General features: G+C 49.2%; 1 protein-coding gene across 1 annotated transcript; it reads right to left on the reverse strand.

Moving 5' to 3' along the window:
* Positions 1–1696: 1696 nt before the first annotated feature.
* LOC146333472 (uncharacterized) lies at positions 1697–16768 on the reverse strand. Its single transcript, XM_084825955.1, has 6 exons — positions 16608–16768; positions 10368–10805; positions 6385–6822; positions 4360–4434; positions 3736–3878; positions 1697–2422 (listed from the first exon to the last, which is right to left on the reverse strand). Exons 1-5 carry the CDS (start codon positions 16672–16674, stop codon positions 3754–3756), a joined length of 1143 nt encoding a protein of 380 aa, XP_084682081.1. The 5' UTR covers positions 16675–16768; the 3' UTR covers positions 1697–2422; positions 3736–3753.
* Between the last annotated feature and the right edge of the window lie 402 nt (positions 16769–17170).

Consider the following 17170-nt stretch of genomic DNA (forward strand, 5'->3'; position numbering starts at 1 on the left):
GGGGGCTCCAAAATGTCTTGGTGGCTCTTGGAAGCCTAACTTCTTGACTCCTGCTGAGAAGACCATCACTATGTCCTATTTAGAGGAGAGAGGCTTGCAGAAGGCTGAGCTCCAGTCTCCGTTGAAAGCCTCCCCTTTAATTCAAGCTCTGGTTCTCCCCCTATCCCCAAATACTTCTTTGTCTAATGTGTTACTTTGTCCCGCAGACCTGAAGAGAAGCTACTGGGGTCAAAGTAGCAGTCTGGTGTAGCGGACAGGGTAAGTTCAGGGGTTCAGAGCCCTATTTGACTACAAAGGGCCCTGGGTGACCTTGGGCTATTCACCCCAATTCAGAATAGCCTACCTCACCAGGTACTTGTAAGCATAGCCAGGGAGGGTGGAGTTGGAAAAGATTGAGTCTGCTTTATTTATTTATATTTATTTATTTATTAAATTTATTAATCGCCCATCTGACTGGTCACCCAGCCACTCTGGGCGATGTACAACCCACCATAAAACAATTTAAAACAATAAAATTTTACCATAATTTTTTTTTTTTTAAAAATACCCTAACCCACCCCAAATGCCTGCCTGAACAACCACGTTTTTAACCACGCTTCCATGGAAGGAGGCCAGGATTAAAATAATGCACATAAATTATGAATTAGAGAGGCTGCAACGAGCGAGGAAGTTTGTAAGATGGAAGCCGGCTTATAAAATAAGGGCAGCTTTCCTGGGCAAAACAAAGAAACGACGGGACAAAAGCAAGGACCCAAAAGGCTGTTTCGAAAAAAAGCTTTTCCATCTTTTACGGTTTCCGAGGGTTGCTCTGGGTCAATGTTTCCAGAGTGGAGCTCTCCGAGATGGACAGATACAGCCTTTTAGGAAGACCCTGAAAACCTCTCCTGGGGTTTCCACCCCTTACAGTGCACAGGACTCTTGCTTGCCAGCCCAGTTCTCATGAGGGGTCGCAGCAGTGCTATTTGGGCAGGGCAGGGCAGGGCTGCACAGCCCATGGACGGCATTCGGCCCCTGGGCATGGTTTGCCCGGCCCCTGTGCTCTCCCCTGCTGCCAAGTCCACCCCCCATCAGCATAGCTGATTTGGTGAAGCAGAAGCGGCAATGCCAACGGGGGTCATCACGTGAGGGAATGTGGGGTTGCTGGGCGGTACGGAGGAGGCTTTAACCTCCCTGTCCCTCAACGACCCCCAAAGAAGCCTCCCCCCCAGACAACACCAGCAACTGTGTGTGGGTGTGCACAATGCGGCCCTCAGGGCCAAAGGTTGTGCATCCCTGGTATACGGCAAATGCTTTGTGGCGACATGGCCAGGGAGAACCAGCAAAACCTGGGATTTGTGCCAGGTGCGGCCAAAGCCAGGTGAGGACACTATGCAAAACTTCGGTGGCATGTGATTGCCTCATGGCAATTTTCTTTCATTGGTTTTTCCTACAACAGAGAGAGCGCAAGAGGGGGAAAAAGAGGCAAACCTCAGGATGGCAGTAGAAAAGGAAGGGAACTTGAACAGAACAGGAATTCACCTAACGCGTTTCAGTAGAAACCTTGCTCGGGACATACAAGAGTTCAATTTGTTGAGTTGTTCTAAAGTAGCTCAAGAAATTGAATTCTTGGAGCCGCAGGAGCAAATTTACTATTTTATTAAAGCTTCCAATATATCTGTGCTACCATTTGGGAGCTTGACGTTTCATTTTGTTTTTTGCTATGTGAGCCAGATCTTCTCGGCATTGTATTCAGAGCCACCAGTTCGCTGCTACACAGGCACCGGAGACTGAGAAGCGGGGAAAACGGAAGAAATACGCGGGACACCGAGAACAGGAGGAGTGACCTTTATCTGGCTTCCAAACAGGGCTTTGCTGCGGCTTGTTGCTACTAAGTAAGTGAAAGAAAACAAAATGCAACATACGAACTATGTGAACTGCCTACCCTTCTGAAATGTTAAGAACCGAGACTTGAAATGAAAAAGGAACTTAAGAAGGGAGAACCAGGTTCACAAAACAGAAGGGTCTGTGGAGTGTAAGGAAAGTGGAACCTCATGACACGTTCTGGTGAGGCCCTGCTTGAAGGACCCAAGCACAGCTTCTGCATGGTCCCTTTGGACCAGCAACAGGGATGTCTGTCCCAACTGAGATATTGTCCTTTGATGGTGCATCTTAAGTTCTTGATCAAAGGCATCTACTGGGGAACAAATGGTTGGGATTCTTCAGGCGACAAAGACAGTTCTGGAGACTTCCACTGAATCCACGCCCACGAAACTGGACCCTCCTTGGTTCTCTGATTGCAGGGGAACCCCCACACTCCCAGATGCTTCAACGGTTCCCAGTGTGGCTGCCGCCCGGCCGAGCACCAATAATCTTGTGCAAACGTTCTTGGGAGTGTGAGGTGAGATCTGGGTTGCTCTGCAGTGTGTCGGAACGTGGCAGCTCCCTGCAACAAAAGAACCCGATGAGACACCAGTGGAGGTTCTAGAGAACTGGTTTATACAGCGCCAGCAGTATATTATTTATTTATTACATTTATATCCCACCTTTCTTCCATTATGGACTCAAAGAGGCTGTATATGTTTCCCAGGTGGTCTCCCCTCCAAGCACTGACCAGATCCAGACCTGCTTAGCTTCAGCATGGTGACTGCCTCATGCGCCTTCTGACTATGCCCTGGAACATGCCCTGGAATATATTATACTGTATCTTACAGTAAAAGCTGAGTTCTGGAGGGAGGGCTATTCTCCCACTGGGTTTGCCATAGACCTAGAGAGATATGCAGCTGGGACATCAGCAGGTTGACGTCTGTCTGCATCTCCCACCCAAAATCCTTTGCTGCTGCCACTAAAGGATTGGATGCTGGGGCTCTGCGAGTAGAAGCTCTCCAACCTGTGGAGAGAAGCACGTTTTCCCACTGCCAAGAGGACGATACAAGGGGGATTTCCCCTTTGGGGAACAGTAAGGCCTGTGGTGTAGTGGAACTAGGGTTTGAAGGGTCCTCAGGCTTCCTTGTTCTCTCTGAGCTCAGCTGCAATCTTCACGGTACCTGGGGAGCGGACGATGAATTTCCCCAGCAACAATATATAATTCCCTGTTGTAAGGCAAAGTATTTGGGGGGTGCCTTGGGATGCCCATTAATTGCTGGAATGGGCAAATGTGTCCTAGTTACCCATTCCAGCAATTAAGACAAAAATCTTAATTGCTGGAATGGGCAATTAAGACCCATTTGATTGACTCTGATGGAGAGGAAATCTCATCAGAACTGGCTTGCTGATCCACACAGCTGCCTGCATTTTCGGAGTCTCCATGGGGGCGTGGCTAAGGCGAAGGTCATGTAAACTGCAAAATTTAGCACTGCCCCATTAGACCAATATGCTTTGCTCCCTCTTTTTTTGCCCCCAGACCTTTGGCGCTATCCGATCAACTGGTTTGGCTGTCCCTGAGCTGATTCTTGTCTGGTGGCTGAGGTCAACCGGAGGGTTTTTGGGTGCGTGTGTGACATGTTATTAAATTACTGTTTCTGAAGTTTAAAAAATATATGCGCCAGCCTTGGGGCCATTATGGGGAACAGATTTTTAAATAAATAACCACCGCAACAAGGGCAGGTCTCTCGCTGCAAGGAGCTTACAAACTGAACTCCACTGGCAGGGGAAGACGGCCAAAGGCTGGGGGAGGTAGGCTTTGTAACAGGCCCTTGCTCTCAGCGAAGGAAAGGCGTGACTCCAAATTAAATAGATCAAATCCTGTCCCAGCCGTACCTCTTGGGAAGGAGCATCTCAAGGCTGTCCCTTCAGCATCAGATGCTGCGTTGCTTTACCTAGCCTGAGGTATGCGAGGAACGGTTTCGTTTTTGCACGGAAGCACATCACAGCAACGACAGCCACCACAATGGCAATGAGGGCTAGAGGACCGAGGGAGAGAAAGGTGTTAACTTCTGGCTTTGGTGTCCTCTCTAGAGCAGCTGCTGTGGACGTCTGCTCAAGGACGGGGCTTCGGCTTCTCTGCCCTTGGGTTGCCAGCTCTGACTCGCTCAATGCCAGCTACGGCCAGGACTGCAATCCCAAAATACACTTACTAGGGCAGAGGTGAAGAAACTCCGCCTTGGGGCTTTTGCACAGCTTTTTTTCCCATTCTAAAAGTTTGAAAGGCCTCCCCGAAGGCCAAGTTACTGGCCATAAGAGCATTAAGCTAAAACAGGTGGGTAGTTTTGGTGTTTGAACACAGTGAGATTTACTTCCAAGTAAACATGCCCAGGGCAGCATTGCAAGTCCTACTGAAAAACCAGTGAGATTTGGCTAAACCGTCCCACCAATTTGGTCGGAGATTTTTCATGATTAATTTGGGCCAGGCTGGGATCTAGGAGTTTGGCTGTCACTACTCACCGAAGACGGACGATAACAAAATCTCGGGCATCACAATGTCCTTTTTATAATTTATTTCAGGGGCAACTGTGCTATCTAAGGCAGAAAAGAAGAAAAAGGTGGTGTATGTTAAATATAATATACACACACATGTACATGCACACTCATTATATTGTATTATGCCCTCAGCTGTATGACATATTAATGGCTATGACTTATTTTTACAGGTAAAATAAACTACTTTTTTTTTCTTTTAGCACCAACCAAAAATCACAGCAGAAACATCATGAAGGTTATATTTTTTGGATCCTGGTTTGGAATTTTTCTAGAAGACAAACATAGCTTTACTTGGGAGGACCCAAGCTTTAGGGAGAGGGAAAGACTGTGGGATTTGCTCCCTGCCATTGTCTTCCAGAATTGGGGACGGAGGGAGATGAGTCTGGGGTTGGCGGGAAGGATGGCTTGCAGATGTGCCCAGAGTTGATTTGGCAGCACATCTTGCCAAGGAGAAGAGTTTGCTCTCCCTGGGGGCTAACAGGCCTCTCATGCGGAAAGCACGGCCATTTGCAGGCAAGAATTAAAGTGGTTTGGGACAAAAGCTGCTTGGGACAAAAGCGGCAGGGGGACTCGCTGTCCTCAGCCAGACCCAGGGGAGAGGAAGAGATCTCCCAGTGACAGAAGGAAATCAACAACCCCAAAAGTCGGCTCCAGAACTGGTTGTGTCATAAACAGACACCCCAAGTCTGCCACATGAAAAGAGGGTCCCCACTTTTAACCTCACCCCGTCCTATTATGGAATTGCTGCAAGAAAACGGGAAGTGCCGAGACAGAGCCTTGTTCCATCAACCTCACTTCTCTTTGCACTGATGGGCCGTGGCTTTCAAGGGTTTCCGGCAGGGCTCTTTCCCAGCCCTAACTGGAGATCCCAGTCATCCTGGGTCCTGCTGCATGCAACATATGTGCTCTGCCACTGTCCTTCCCCTAAAGATAAAGTTAAGGTTCTGGTCCTCACGACTCTGAATAAAGAGCTGGTTTACATAGGGACTTAGGCAGCTGCCTTCTACCAGGTCAGACAATCAGTTGGCCATCCTGTCTAAGCCATCCTTCCATGATGCAAGTTGTAGCCCAACACATCTGGAGGGCACAAAGTTGGGGAAGCTGGTCCAAACTGACTGACAGCTTTCTCGGGTCCCAGACGGGGGTCCTTCCCAGACCTCCCTGGAGACGCCAGGGATTCATTTCATTTCATTTATTACAGTTCTGTAATGCCCAGAGAGCTTTGTTGCTCTAGTGTATTTTTACGGTTTTAATCTCTGTACGCCACGCAGAGAGCTCTGGCTCTCTGGGCGGTTTACAGAGATTAAAACCTTAAAAATACACTAGAGCAACATCAGATAAAGCAATTCACACACAAACATTAAAAAAACATTTCACACAATCAACAATGAAATTCTCAGGACCCCTTAAAAAAACCTGGCTATCAAATGCCTGGGAGTAGAGGAAAGTCTTCACCTGGCACCGAAAGGATGGCAATGCTGGCAGTGGGCAGACCTCAGTGGGGAGTGTTCCACAACTGGGGGCCACCCCTGAGAAGACCCTCTGCTGTGTTGCCAGGCTCGAACCTTCCTCAGAGGAGGCCCTTGCACGAGGGCCTCAAATGATGACCGTAGCATACGGGTAGGTTCACAGATCCTACCCGTGTTTTTGCGTACAAAGCAGCCCTCTACCACTGATCTGTGGCCCATCCCTCCCTCACAAGGTTGTTGCAAGGATAACTTTAGAGTGTCGGGGTGGGAATCTTGCACACCGTCCTGACTCTTTCAATCAAGAGAGGGAGATTTACAAATAAGAAAGGAAGAAGAATTACAAAAGGAAAGATGAGGCAAAGCGCTGCAATGAGCCAGCATTATGGGATAAGAAGAGGGATAAAACTGGCTCAGTAGCCAGTGATGAAGATGACAAAAGAAAGGCATTTCAAGTGAAGTAAAAAAGGGAACTGCCCCACAAGAGTTCCCCCCCAAAATAGATGGTTGTGTCCCCACACACCAGTGTGGTTTGCTTTTGGCGCCACTGGAGGCTCTGGGGGCAAATCCAAGCTGCACCCCCGTTCATCTCGCGCATCTAAACAGTCTTGGTGGCCGTCACACACCCACGCCAGGGGGTAACAGGGCGCGTCTGGCGCGCACCGGAACTCGTCCTTTTGGCACGCTGGCCGAGGCAGGGCTGTTGGGGGGCGGCAGCTGTCAGCCCACTCGTCAGAACCGCCTGGGCAATCCCAGTGGCCATCACAGAACCGCTCCAAGGGCAGGCACGGGCCTCCGCCGGCACATTGCCGCCCGCGGCGTCCGCACGAGACGTTTCCGTCGCAACAGCAGTGCTCATCACTGCCATCCCCGCAGTCGGGCCGCCCGTCGCACCGCAGGCACAGTGCCACCTGGCCGCCGTCCGTGCACTGGAAGCTCCCGATCTTGCAGAGGAACGGTTCTGCAAAGAGGGAGAGAGGCAGGCAGAAGTGTGAGAGGCAGGCAGACAGGCTCCACATACGCTCAAAAGCAAGCACGCATCATTTTGGCGAATTCCCGGGCTGCAGCCACCTTCCAGATCCCAGCGAAATTAATTTTTGACGTCATACTGTGAGGCGATCGCTCTGACCTGCTCTTGAAATTCAGTCCAGTCAGGAGTTCCAAAGAAAGGGCTCCAGAAGTGTGAAAATGGCTCACCCTCTGGACCTAAACGTAACCAGGGAATGCCATTACCACACTATCTCATCCTAAATGCAATCATTGTTTTGGGCTCTCCGGCACATCTTCTTTAGTTTCCACACACCAGCGGGCACATGTTGCATGCTCCCTCTCCAAAATCCCACCACGTCGCTCATCATGGCTGCCTGGAAGTCGCTGGGAATTGCAGTCCCACTCAACTGGAAGGCACCAGGTTGCGGAAGACTAGTATAGCCACATGACATTCAAGTCACAGGCATTTATTCAGGTAGTCCATCGGTAAGAAAAGTAATCCCACTACTGGCACCAGTGTTACACATGCTGAATGGTGGAACGTCTTAAAAAAATCAAATCATTTTTTCATTGTGAGCCTCAACAAAACAAAACAGACAAAAACGTAACAAACCCCCAAAACTGAAAATATAACAACATACTCTAAAGTCCTCAATTTCAAATATTTTAACATTCTAGGGAGAAAAGGAAAAAAGAATAGATTACACATAAACTTCATTAAAAGCAGACCAGTCAACCAAATAGAGGTCCATTTGCAAGTGATGCCTATATACTACTTTTTCAAATATTGCTAGTGTTGTTATGTCTTCAGTCCACCGAATTATAGGCGGTGAGCCCATATTGTAGTATCAGTGACTACCACTATTTTGTCTAACTGCACATGCCAGGGGCTCCAAGCATAAGTCGAACATCAACAGGGAAAGTGGGCAGCTTTGTCTGGTGCCCTGCCCAAGTAAAAAAGGCTGAAAATAAACAGTCTTTACTCTCGCTCTTGGAGCCGAGTATACAATTTTAACCCATTTCAAAAATTCTATAGGGAAGCTGAAATCAGCCAATGTGGTAAAAATAAATTTCCACTGAATTTTGTCAAAGGCCTTTTCTGCATCCAAAGAAATGATGGCTGCCTGGTCGGTACTTTTTTAAGTTTAAAGTGACTAGAACGACAACTAATCTAAGGGTATCAACCCCCTCTCTATTTTCAGTAAATCTCACCTGCAGCAATAACTTGTTGCAATCTATCAGCCAAAACTGCTGTTAATATTTTGACATCTATATTAATTAATGATATAGGTCGATAGTTAGCACAATAGGTATGACCCTTGCCAGGCTTAGGAATCATGGTAATATAATCATCATTTAACGACGAAGAAAGGGAGCACGCCTCAAAATATGGTTATAGAGGCAGTACAGCTTTGGAGCTAAAGAGATGGAGAATGCTTTGTGACACTCAACTGGGAATCTATCCAGACCGGGTGATTCCCCAGTGTTCATGAGCCAAAAGAAACTGTCGTCGTGTAGAATCTAAGCATGGACAATCAACATGAGGGGGAAAAAGTGCTGTATCTTGCTACCGGTACTATAAAGATCAGAGTAAAACTTGAAAAATTGTGAGTTTATATCTATAGGAGAAGTATGTACTTGGCCCCTTTATCTTTAATAGCTGAAATGACATTTTGACGCTGACACAGTTTAAGACGATGTGCAAGGAACTTACTAGGACGTTCACCATTTTCCTAATATTTCTGTCGTAGAAAGGTCAGAGCAAATTCCACCTGCTGTCAACGAATATTATTCAACTCATGCTTCACATTCTGCAGCTCTTGATAAAAGTTGTGCGGTAGGGGAAATGGCAAACTGAGTTATGAGAGATTTCAGCTCCTTATTTAAAAACATCTGTTGAGCTTTTTTATTTTTGTATGAAGCATAAGCAATAATTTGGCCCTTTATAAAAGCTTTACTGGCCTCCCACGCAATGGCGCATGAACCCGCCATACCGTCCTTAGTATTAAAATACTCTGTCAATTCAGCTAACATCTGGATTTTAAACTTCTCATCATTAAAAAGAGAAACATTAAGGCACCAAAGGCCAAGGGCCCTAGGGATGTCAGACAATTGCAGTTCCAAACACACTGGGGTGTGATCTGACACTACCAATGTGTCAATATTACAGATTTTTATTTGACATACCAAAGATGTGAGATGAAAAAATAATCTAATCTAAAACAATTATGGTGAACTGGCAAAAGAAAAGTATGCTCCCTGTCAGCAGGATGTAAAATTCTCCAAGCATCAATTAAACCATATCCCATCATGTAAGCCTGGAGTGCCAGTCTCACGGCAGATTGAGTCTTAGGGGAAGGTGTACTCCAATCCAACAAAGGATCTAAGATCTCGTTAAAGTCCCCACTCACAATCAAATAATCATAAGCGATATCAACCAGTTTAGCATAACAATCATGAAACATAACTGGAGAATCAATGTTAGGCCCATACGCATTGATCACAGCAATTAATTTATCCATATACTTCCCAACCAGGATAAAAAAAATGGCCCTCAGTGTCAAGAATCACCCGCTGAACTGAAGTCACTTATGAATTAAAAGTGCAACCCCTTTACACCATGTTGAAGTATCTGCAACATAAACCTGATCAACCCAGTCCTTTTGCAACGTGTCCACCTACTGCCATCAAATGGGTTTCTTGAAAAAAAGCCATAGCAACGTTAAGCTCTCTTAACTTAGAAAGAACTTTTTGCTTATTGACATTTCACAGTGCCTTTACATTCCATGAAGTCAAGTTAAGCAAAAAGCAAAAGCAAATTATTTACCCATCTGCCCAAACACATCTTTCCATATTAGCAAAAAATACCTAAATTTGTATAAGTAGTATAACAAATTCATCCTTAGTTTACATTTAGGACTAACCATTTCACACATCATCAGAGTAATTTTTATTATACAGAATCTGAGAAAAAACTAAAAATTACTCAAAGGTATAAACAATAATTGAAAATACCCCCCTCCCCTCAAATAAAAATCAAATGTATGTGACAGATCTCGTCTGATCGCGTAGGCTAAGCAGGGTCAGCCCTGGTTCATACTTGGACGGAAGATCACCTGGGAATCAGGCTTTCTGTTTTGAGCAGAGGGTTGGACTCGATGGTCTTGTAGGCCCCTTCCAACCCTATGATTCTATATCCAAACCTTTTATCTAATTCCCAAAAGAAAAAGTGCCAAAAAAACCCAACCAACCCAAAATCCTTAACAAAGGGGTGGGAATCCTGCACATCGTCCTGACTCTTTGAATCAGGAGAGGGAGATTCACATATAAGAAAAGAAGAGTAATAATAAAGAAGTAAAGATGATGCAAAGCACTCCAGAGCCAGTATTACGGCATAAGAAGAGGGATAAAACTGGCTCAGTAGCCAGTGATGAAGATGACAAAAGAAAGGCATTTCAAAAGGGAACTGCCCCACAAGAGTTCCCCCCCAAAATAGATGGCTGTGTCCCCACACACCCGTGTGGTTTGCTTTTGGCGCCACCGGAGGCTCTGGGGGCAAATCCAAGCTGCACCCCCGTTCATCTCGCGCATCTAAACAGTCTTGGTGGCCGTCACACACCCACGCCAGGGGGTAACAGGGCGCATCTGGCGCGCACCGGAACTCGTCCTTTTGGCACGCTGGCCGAGGCAGGGCTGTTGGGGGGCGGCAGCTGTCAGCCCACTCGTCAGAACCGCCTGGGCAATCCCAGTGGCCATCACAGAACCGCTCCAAGGGCAGGCACGGGCCTCCGCCGGCACATTGCCGCCCGCGGCGTCCGCACGAGACGTTTCCGTCGCAACAGCCGTGCTCATCACTGCCATCCCTGCAGTCGGGCCGCCCGTCGCACCGCAAGCACAGTGCCACCTGGCCGCCGTCCGTGCACTGGAAGCTCCCGATCTTGCAGAGGAACGGTTCTGCAAAGAGGGAGAGAGGCAGGCAGAAGTGTGAGAGGAAGGCAGGCTCCGCATACGCTCAAAAGCAAGCACGCATCATTTTGGCGAATTCCCGGGCTGCAGCCACCTTCCAGATCCCAGTGAAATTCATTATTGACTTGATAGGGGCCTGTCGCCAGGCAGAAAGGTCGGCTATCAACATTTTAAATAAAATAAAGCAGGTGCCTTTGTAAATTTGCTTTATTTCCAAATCAAACCAGCAATCAAAGTGGCATTCCTACAAGGGAGGAGATCTTCCAGCCCAGAGAAAGGATCCTACAAAGGTGTTTTTTCCGTGTCTGGTTTTCTGCTTATGATACAGTCAAATGAGTCATTTTCTAAATAAAAGATCCTTTAGGGTACTGCAAAGGAGGTCTTCTCTGCATAATACAAACTCCAGTGTGTCTGTGTTGACCATGAACACTGTAATGACAGAGTGGAACGACAGCTCTTTAGACCCCTTTCATAGCATACAGGCCAACAGCTTAAATTAGGGAACTTCGTAACACATGGCTTATTGAAATGTGTAATCCTATGCATGCCTACTGGGAGTCAACTCCATCAAACACACTGGGGCTTTGCTCTGGGTCAATGAATGATTGATCAGGTTGTTAAGAATGCCACACCTGCCGCTTGGAGCCATATCTTGACTCTTTAGAAGTAAATTAATGGTTAACTGGTTAATGCCAAGTTCTGCACCTAGGAAAAAGAAACCAAAGGCACAGTTACAAGATGGGGGATACGTGGCTCAACAACACTACAAGCGAGAAGGATCTTGGAATTGTTGTCAATCACAAGCTGAAGATGGGGCAACAATGTGATGTGGCTGTAAAAAAGGCAAATGCTCTTTTGGGCTGCATTCATAGAAGCATAGCTTCCAAATCCCGGGAAGTACTAGTTCCCCTCTACTCAGCACTGGTTAGGCCTCATCTGGAGTACTGTGTTCAGTTTTGGGCACCACATTTTAAGAAGGATGCAGACAAGCTGGAGAGGGTTCAGAGCAGGGCAACAAAGATGATCAGGGGACTGGAAACAAACCCTCATGAAGAGAGACTGAAAGAACTGGGCATGTTTAGCCTTGAGAAGACCGATGGGAGATATGACAGTGCTTTTCAAGTACTTGAAAGGTTGTCAAAGAGAGGAAGGCCAGGATCTCTTCTCGATCATCCCAGAGTGCAGGACACGGAATCATGGGCTCAAGCTACAGGAAGCCAGATTCCGGCTGAACATCAGGAAAAACTTCCCGACTGTTAGAGCAATATGACAATGGAACCCATGACCTAGGGAGGTGGTGGGCTCTCCCATACTGCAGGCATTCATGACGACGCTGGATAGCCACCCGATTGTTTTGTAGGCCCCTTCCAACCCTACTATTCTGTGATTCTATGAACTATCCATTACTTATTTTCATGGGTAAACAATTTCTTTATTAGTACCAACCAAAAAAAAAAATTGCAAAAGGAGAGTATTGTTTTTGTCAGTTCTACTAAAGGTTATATTTTTCATAGCCCTGTATGGAATTTTTCTGAAAGACTTCACAACTTTAGTTGGGTGTGTGTGTGTTTTGTCTATCTTGGATCCTGATTTTGAGCAAGGAATTAGCTGTACAAAGATCAATTCTGAAATGCCGCAGCAGATTGTGTGCAAATGCCAAGTGTTTTTTTTGGCAGGGGGAAAAAAAAATCAGCAGACTGTGTTAATGAACATGAATGTTCAGAAGAGTCATATTTATGTAGAAACACACCCTGGGCCAGCTTGGAGTCGTAGTTCGGGGGTCGTACCAGAAGGGAAGAAACCTGCATTCAGTCCTCACAAACCCAGTCACTCTGTCGGCCCAACCCACCTAACAGGGTTGATGTGGAGATAAAATGGGGGGATCAGGACCACATACCACACCTTCGGTTACTCAGAGGAAAGACGGCATATAAAAGTAGCAGATAAATAACTTAGGAATACAAATAGCCAGTAACTAACAGATAGAAAACTAAAACACGATCCAAGAAAATGTACAAGACTTTAAAGCCGCATTTATATCAAGGGGAGTGTTAAGGACCGGTGCATGTCTGTTCTGTTGAAAACAACCGGGAGAAACCTCTGGATCTTGCCCACAGCTTGATCAAATGCAGAGCTGGACCAGTCAAAGCTGCATTCCTGTCCAAGGTGTCGAGGCGCACCCAATTCTGCAGGCTGCCAAACTGTAGGTGCCTTGGGGGCCAGACTTTTTCCTTTCTTGCTTTGCTTATGTTACCTTGCAGAGTGCCGTGAGCATGCATAGTGCTGTGTAAAGAAGTTATTCTCGTTATAATCGTCACCATCTTCGGTACCATTTACTAGTTCTGCTGCAATCCTGTCATTGACAGTCAGTGCAGCGTAGTCGTTCGCGGGGAAGTGGCGTGGAAAGATTTGAAATAAAGGCACGTTTTTTCACAGGGAGCGTGGCGTGCTGGTTAGAACACTGGACTGGTTCAGATCTGCACTCAGCCACGAGGCTCACTGGGTGATTTTGGGCCAGTCACTCTTTCTCAGTCTAACACACCTCACAGGGTTGTTGTGAGGATAAAAGGGAAGGGGGAGTAAGGAAACAACTCCCGCAGGATATAATTCTGCGGCCCTTCTCCGTGAGCCCCTGCCAAAGGAAGTGAGGCGGGTGGCTACTAGGAGGAGGGCTTTTTCTGCTGTGGCACCCCGGCTCTGGAATGAGCTCCCTAGTGAGGTTCGCCTGGCACCTACATTGTATTCCTTTCGGCACCAGGTGAAGACCTTTTTATTTTCCCAGGCTTTTTAGCTTTCTAAATTTTTGTCTTTGCTGTTTTAAATCTGCATTTTAAACTCTTGCACTGCTGCTAGGTTTTATTGTGGTTGTATTGTTATATTGTGGTTTTAATGTTCTATATATTTTAAATCGTTTTATTGTGTGTTGTTTGGTTTTAATTTTTGTGAACCGCCCAGAGAGCTTCAGCTATTGGGCGGTATAGAAATTAAATGAATGAATAAATAAATAAATAAAAGTAATTGCGATACTAATATCGATACTGATGATTGTTATGTTTTCACTGGATTTTAATATATTGTTTTAATCAACTTTAACTTTTTCTGAAAGCCACCTTGAGCGCCATTTTTTTTTGGTAGAAAGGTGACCTACAAAAAAATAAATAAATGAATGAATGAATGAATGCCAGGAGCTACCTTCGTACCAACCTCATACTATTGTGTGTGCATGCGTCTTTGTTTTTATTCTTTTGTAAATCAGTTTGGGCTTTGTTTCACCTGAGAAATGGTTTACAAACCTCACTAATAAATATTTATACAAAAAACGGTAAAGGTGTCCCCAACCAGTCGTGTCCGACTCTAGGATGCGGTGCTCATCCCCGTTTCTAAGCCGAAGAGCCAGCGCTGTCCGAAGACGCTTCCGTGGCCATGTGGCCGGCATGACTGAACACCGAGGTGCACGGAACGCTGTTACCTTTCCCGCCGAGGCGGTACCTATTTATCTACTTGCAATTTCTTGCTTTCGAACTGCTAAGTTGGCAGGAGCTGGGGCTGAAGACGGGAGCTCACTCCGTCACGCAGCACTCGGGTCTCGAACTGCTGTTCTGCTGAATATATATATATATATATAGTGTGTGTGTTTGTCTGTCTCTATCACGTCTCTGTCTTCTATCTTCTATCTAGCATGTCTCTATCACGTCTCCGTCACCTGTCTCCTCCGTAGCGTGTCTCCGTCACCTGTCTCCTCCGTAGCATGTCTCCGTAGCATGTCTCCATCGCCTGTCTCCTCCGTAGCATGTCTCCATCGCCTGTCTCCTCCGTAGCATGTCTCCGTCGCCTGTCTCCTCCGCAGCATGTCTCCGTCGCCTGTCCCCTCCGTCGCCTGTCCCCTCCGTCGCCTGTCCCCTCCGTCGCCTGTCCCCTCCGTCGCCTGTCCCCTCCGTCGCCTGTCCCCTCCGTCGCCTGTCCCCTCCGTCGCCTGTCCCCTCCGTCGCCTGTCCCCTCCGTCGCCTGTCCCCTCCGTCGCCTGTCTCCTCCGTCGCCTGTCTCCGTCGCCTGTCTCCTCCGTCGCCTGTCTCCGTCGCCTGTCTCCTCCGTCGCATGTCCCCGTCACCTGTCTCCTCCGTCGCATGTCTCCTCCGTCGCATGTCTCCTCCGTCGCATGTCTCCTCCGTCGCATGTCTCCTCCGTCGCATGTCTCCTCCGTCGCATGTCTCCTCCGTCGCCTGTCTCCTCCGTCGCCTGTCTCCGTCGCCTGTCTCCGTCGCCTGTCTCCGTCACCTGTCTCCGTCACCTGTCTCCTCCGTCGCCTGTCTCCGTCACCTGTCTCCTCCGTCGCATGTCTCCGTCACCTGTCTCCTCCGTCGCATGTCTCCGTCACCTGTCTCCTCCGCAGCATGTCTCCGTCACCTGTCTCCTCCGCAGCATGTCTCCGTCACCTGTCTCCTCCGTCGCCTGTCTCCGTCACCTGTCTCCTCCGTTGCCTGTCTCCGTCACCTGTCTCCTCCGTCGCCTGTCTCCGTCACCTGTCTCCTCCGCAGCATGTCTCCGTCACCTGTCTCCTCCGCAGCATGTCTCCGTCACCTGTCTCCTCCGCAGCATGTCTCCGTCACCTGTCTCCTCCGCAGCATGTCTCCGTCACCTGTCTCCTCCGTCGCATGTCTCCGTCACCTGTCTCCTCCGTCGCCTGTCTCCGTCACCTGTCTCCTCCGTCGCCTGTCTCCGTCACCTGTCTCCTCCGTCGCCTGTCTCCGTCACCTGTCTCCTCCGTCGCCTGTCTCCGTCACCTGTCTCCTCCGTCGCCTGTCTCCGTCACCTGTCTCCTCCGTCGCCTGTCTCCGTCACCTGTCTCCTCCGCAGCATGTCTCCGTCACCTGTCTCCTCCGCAGCATGTCTCCGTCACCTGTCTCCTCCGTAGCATGTCTCTATCATGTCTCTAGCATCTAGGTTGGCAGGAGCTGGGGCTGAAGACGGGCGCTCACTCCGTCACGCGGCACTCGGGTCTCGAACCGCTGTCCTGCAGACCTTCCGGTCTGCAGCTCAGCGTCTGAACCACTAAGCCACCGCGGCCCTAATAAACAAATAAAAAATATTTGTTTATTAGCAATATACCCCTGGCTTGTGTGGCACAGCGGTAAGATTAGGCCCGGGAAGATTTGGGTTCAAGTCCTGACATCGCCCTAAAGCCCCTTACGTGACCTTTAGGCCAGCCGTTGTCCCTACCTCACAGGGCTGTTGTGAGGATAAAGCGGGCAGGACAGAACCACGAGCTCCTTGAAGGAAAAGCGGGATAAAAACGTGATTCATGAAGGGGCGTCTCTCTGTCTCAGGATAAATGTAAGTATTTTGGCTTGAGGTTATTATTTTAAAAACCAAAAACGTGCTTGAAATAACGAAGCAGACGCTCCCCTCCTCTCCCTGTGGGCGCCGAGCTGCTTGTTTGCAAAAGCGCCCCCGCCCCGCCCCGCCCCGCGCGGGCCGAGCCAGTAAAGCAGGCTTCTGCTGGCCCCGCTCGGCAGGTAGGCCCCGCCGCCATGGCAACCCGGAGAGGCCCCGCCCACTTCCGGGGCCGCGTGGGGGCGGAGCCAAGAGAGGGCGCCGGCGGCGCGTGCGGCCAACCGGGGCGCGCGAGGCGGGGCGTGGAGAGCGGCCCGCCAATGGCCGCTTGCCGAGGGCGGAGCGCTCGACCAATCGGCGGCGCCGGGGGGCGCGGCCCAGGGCCGCCAACGAGCCCACGTGCGGAGCGCGCCCAGGCGCCGCGTCCCCCGCCCCTCCCGGGCCCTCGGCGCTGCTCACCCGTCCCCGAGGCCCGGAGCCGCCTCGCCGCCGCCAACAGCAGGGAGCAGAAAAGGAGCCGCTGCATGTCTCCGCCGCCGCGCTGAATGACCGCCGGGCCTGCATGGGGCTGGCCGGGCAAACGCGTCTGCGCAGGCGCGCGAAGCGGATCGCCTCGCCCCGCCCCTCCTCGCCCCGGGGCGGCGCATGCGCACGGCGGGGAGCGTCTGACTCCGCCTCAGCGCCGCCTTGCAGGAGGTGGTTTTGCGGGCGAGCCGGCCTGCCGAGGGCGCATGCGCGGAACGAAAAGCCGAGCGGGGCGCCGCTGTTCGCGGCACGTGGGCGGCGACCCCGCGGCTTTACGCCCAAGCCGACCCCCCCCTCCCCCGAAATGCAATCCGGGCAATATGTGACGTATTGCTGTATGTTGTTGGAGTGCTGTCAGTGCGCGTGCGTGGAAAGGGGCCGGTCTCTGCCCCGGGGAGACTGCAAATTTATTAATTTATTACTTTATTACTTTGATTGCATTTATATCCCGCCTTTTTTCCCCTCTTGCAAGGGACCCAAGGCAGCTTACATTCTCC

Source organism: Heloderma suspectum, chromosome Z, assembly GCF_057233095.1.
Source record: "Heloderma suspectum isolate Gila_16-S chromosome Z, 16-S_ref, whole genome shotgun sequence".
In the NCBI taxonomy this organism is placed as follows: Eukaryota; Metazoa; Chordata; class Lepidosauria; order Squamata; family Helodermatidae; genus Heloderma; species Heloderma suspectum.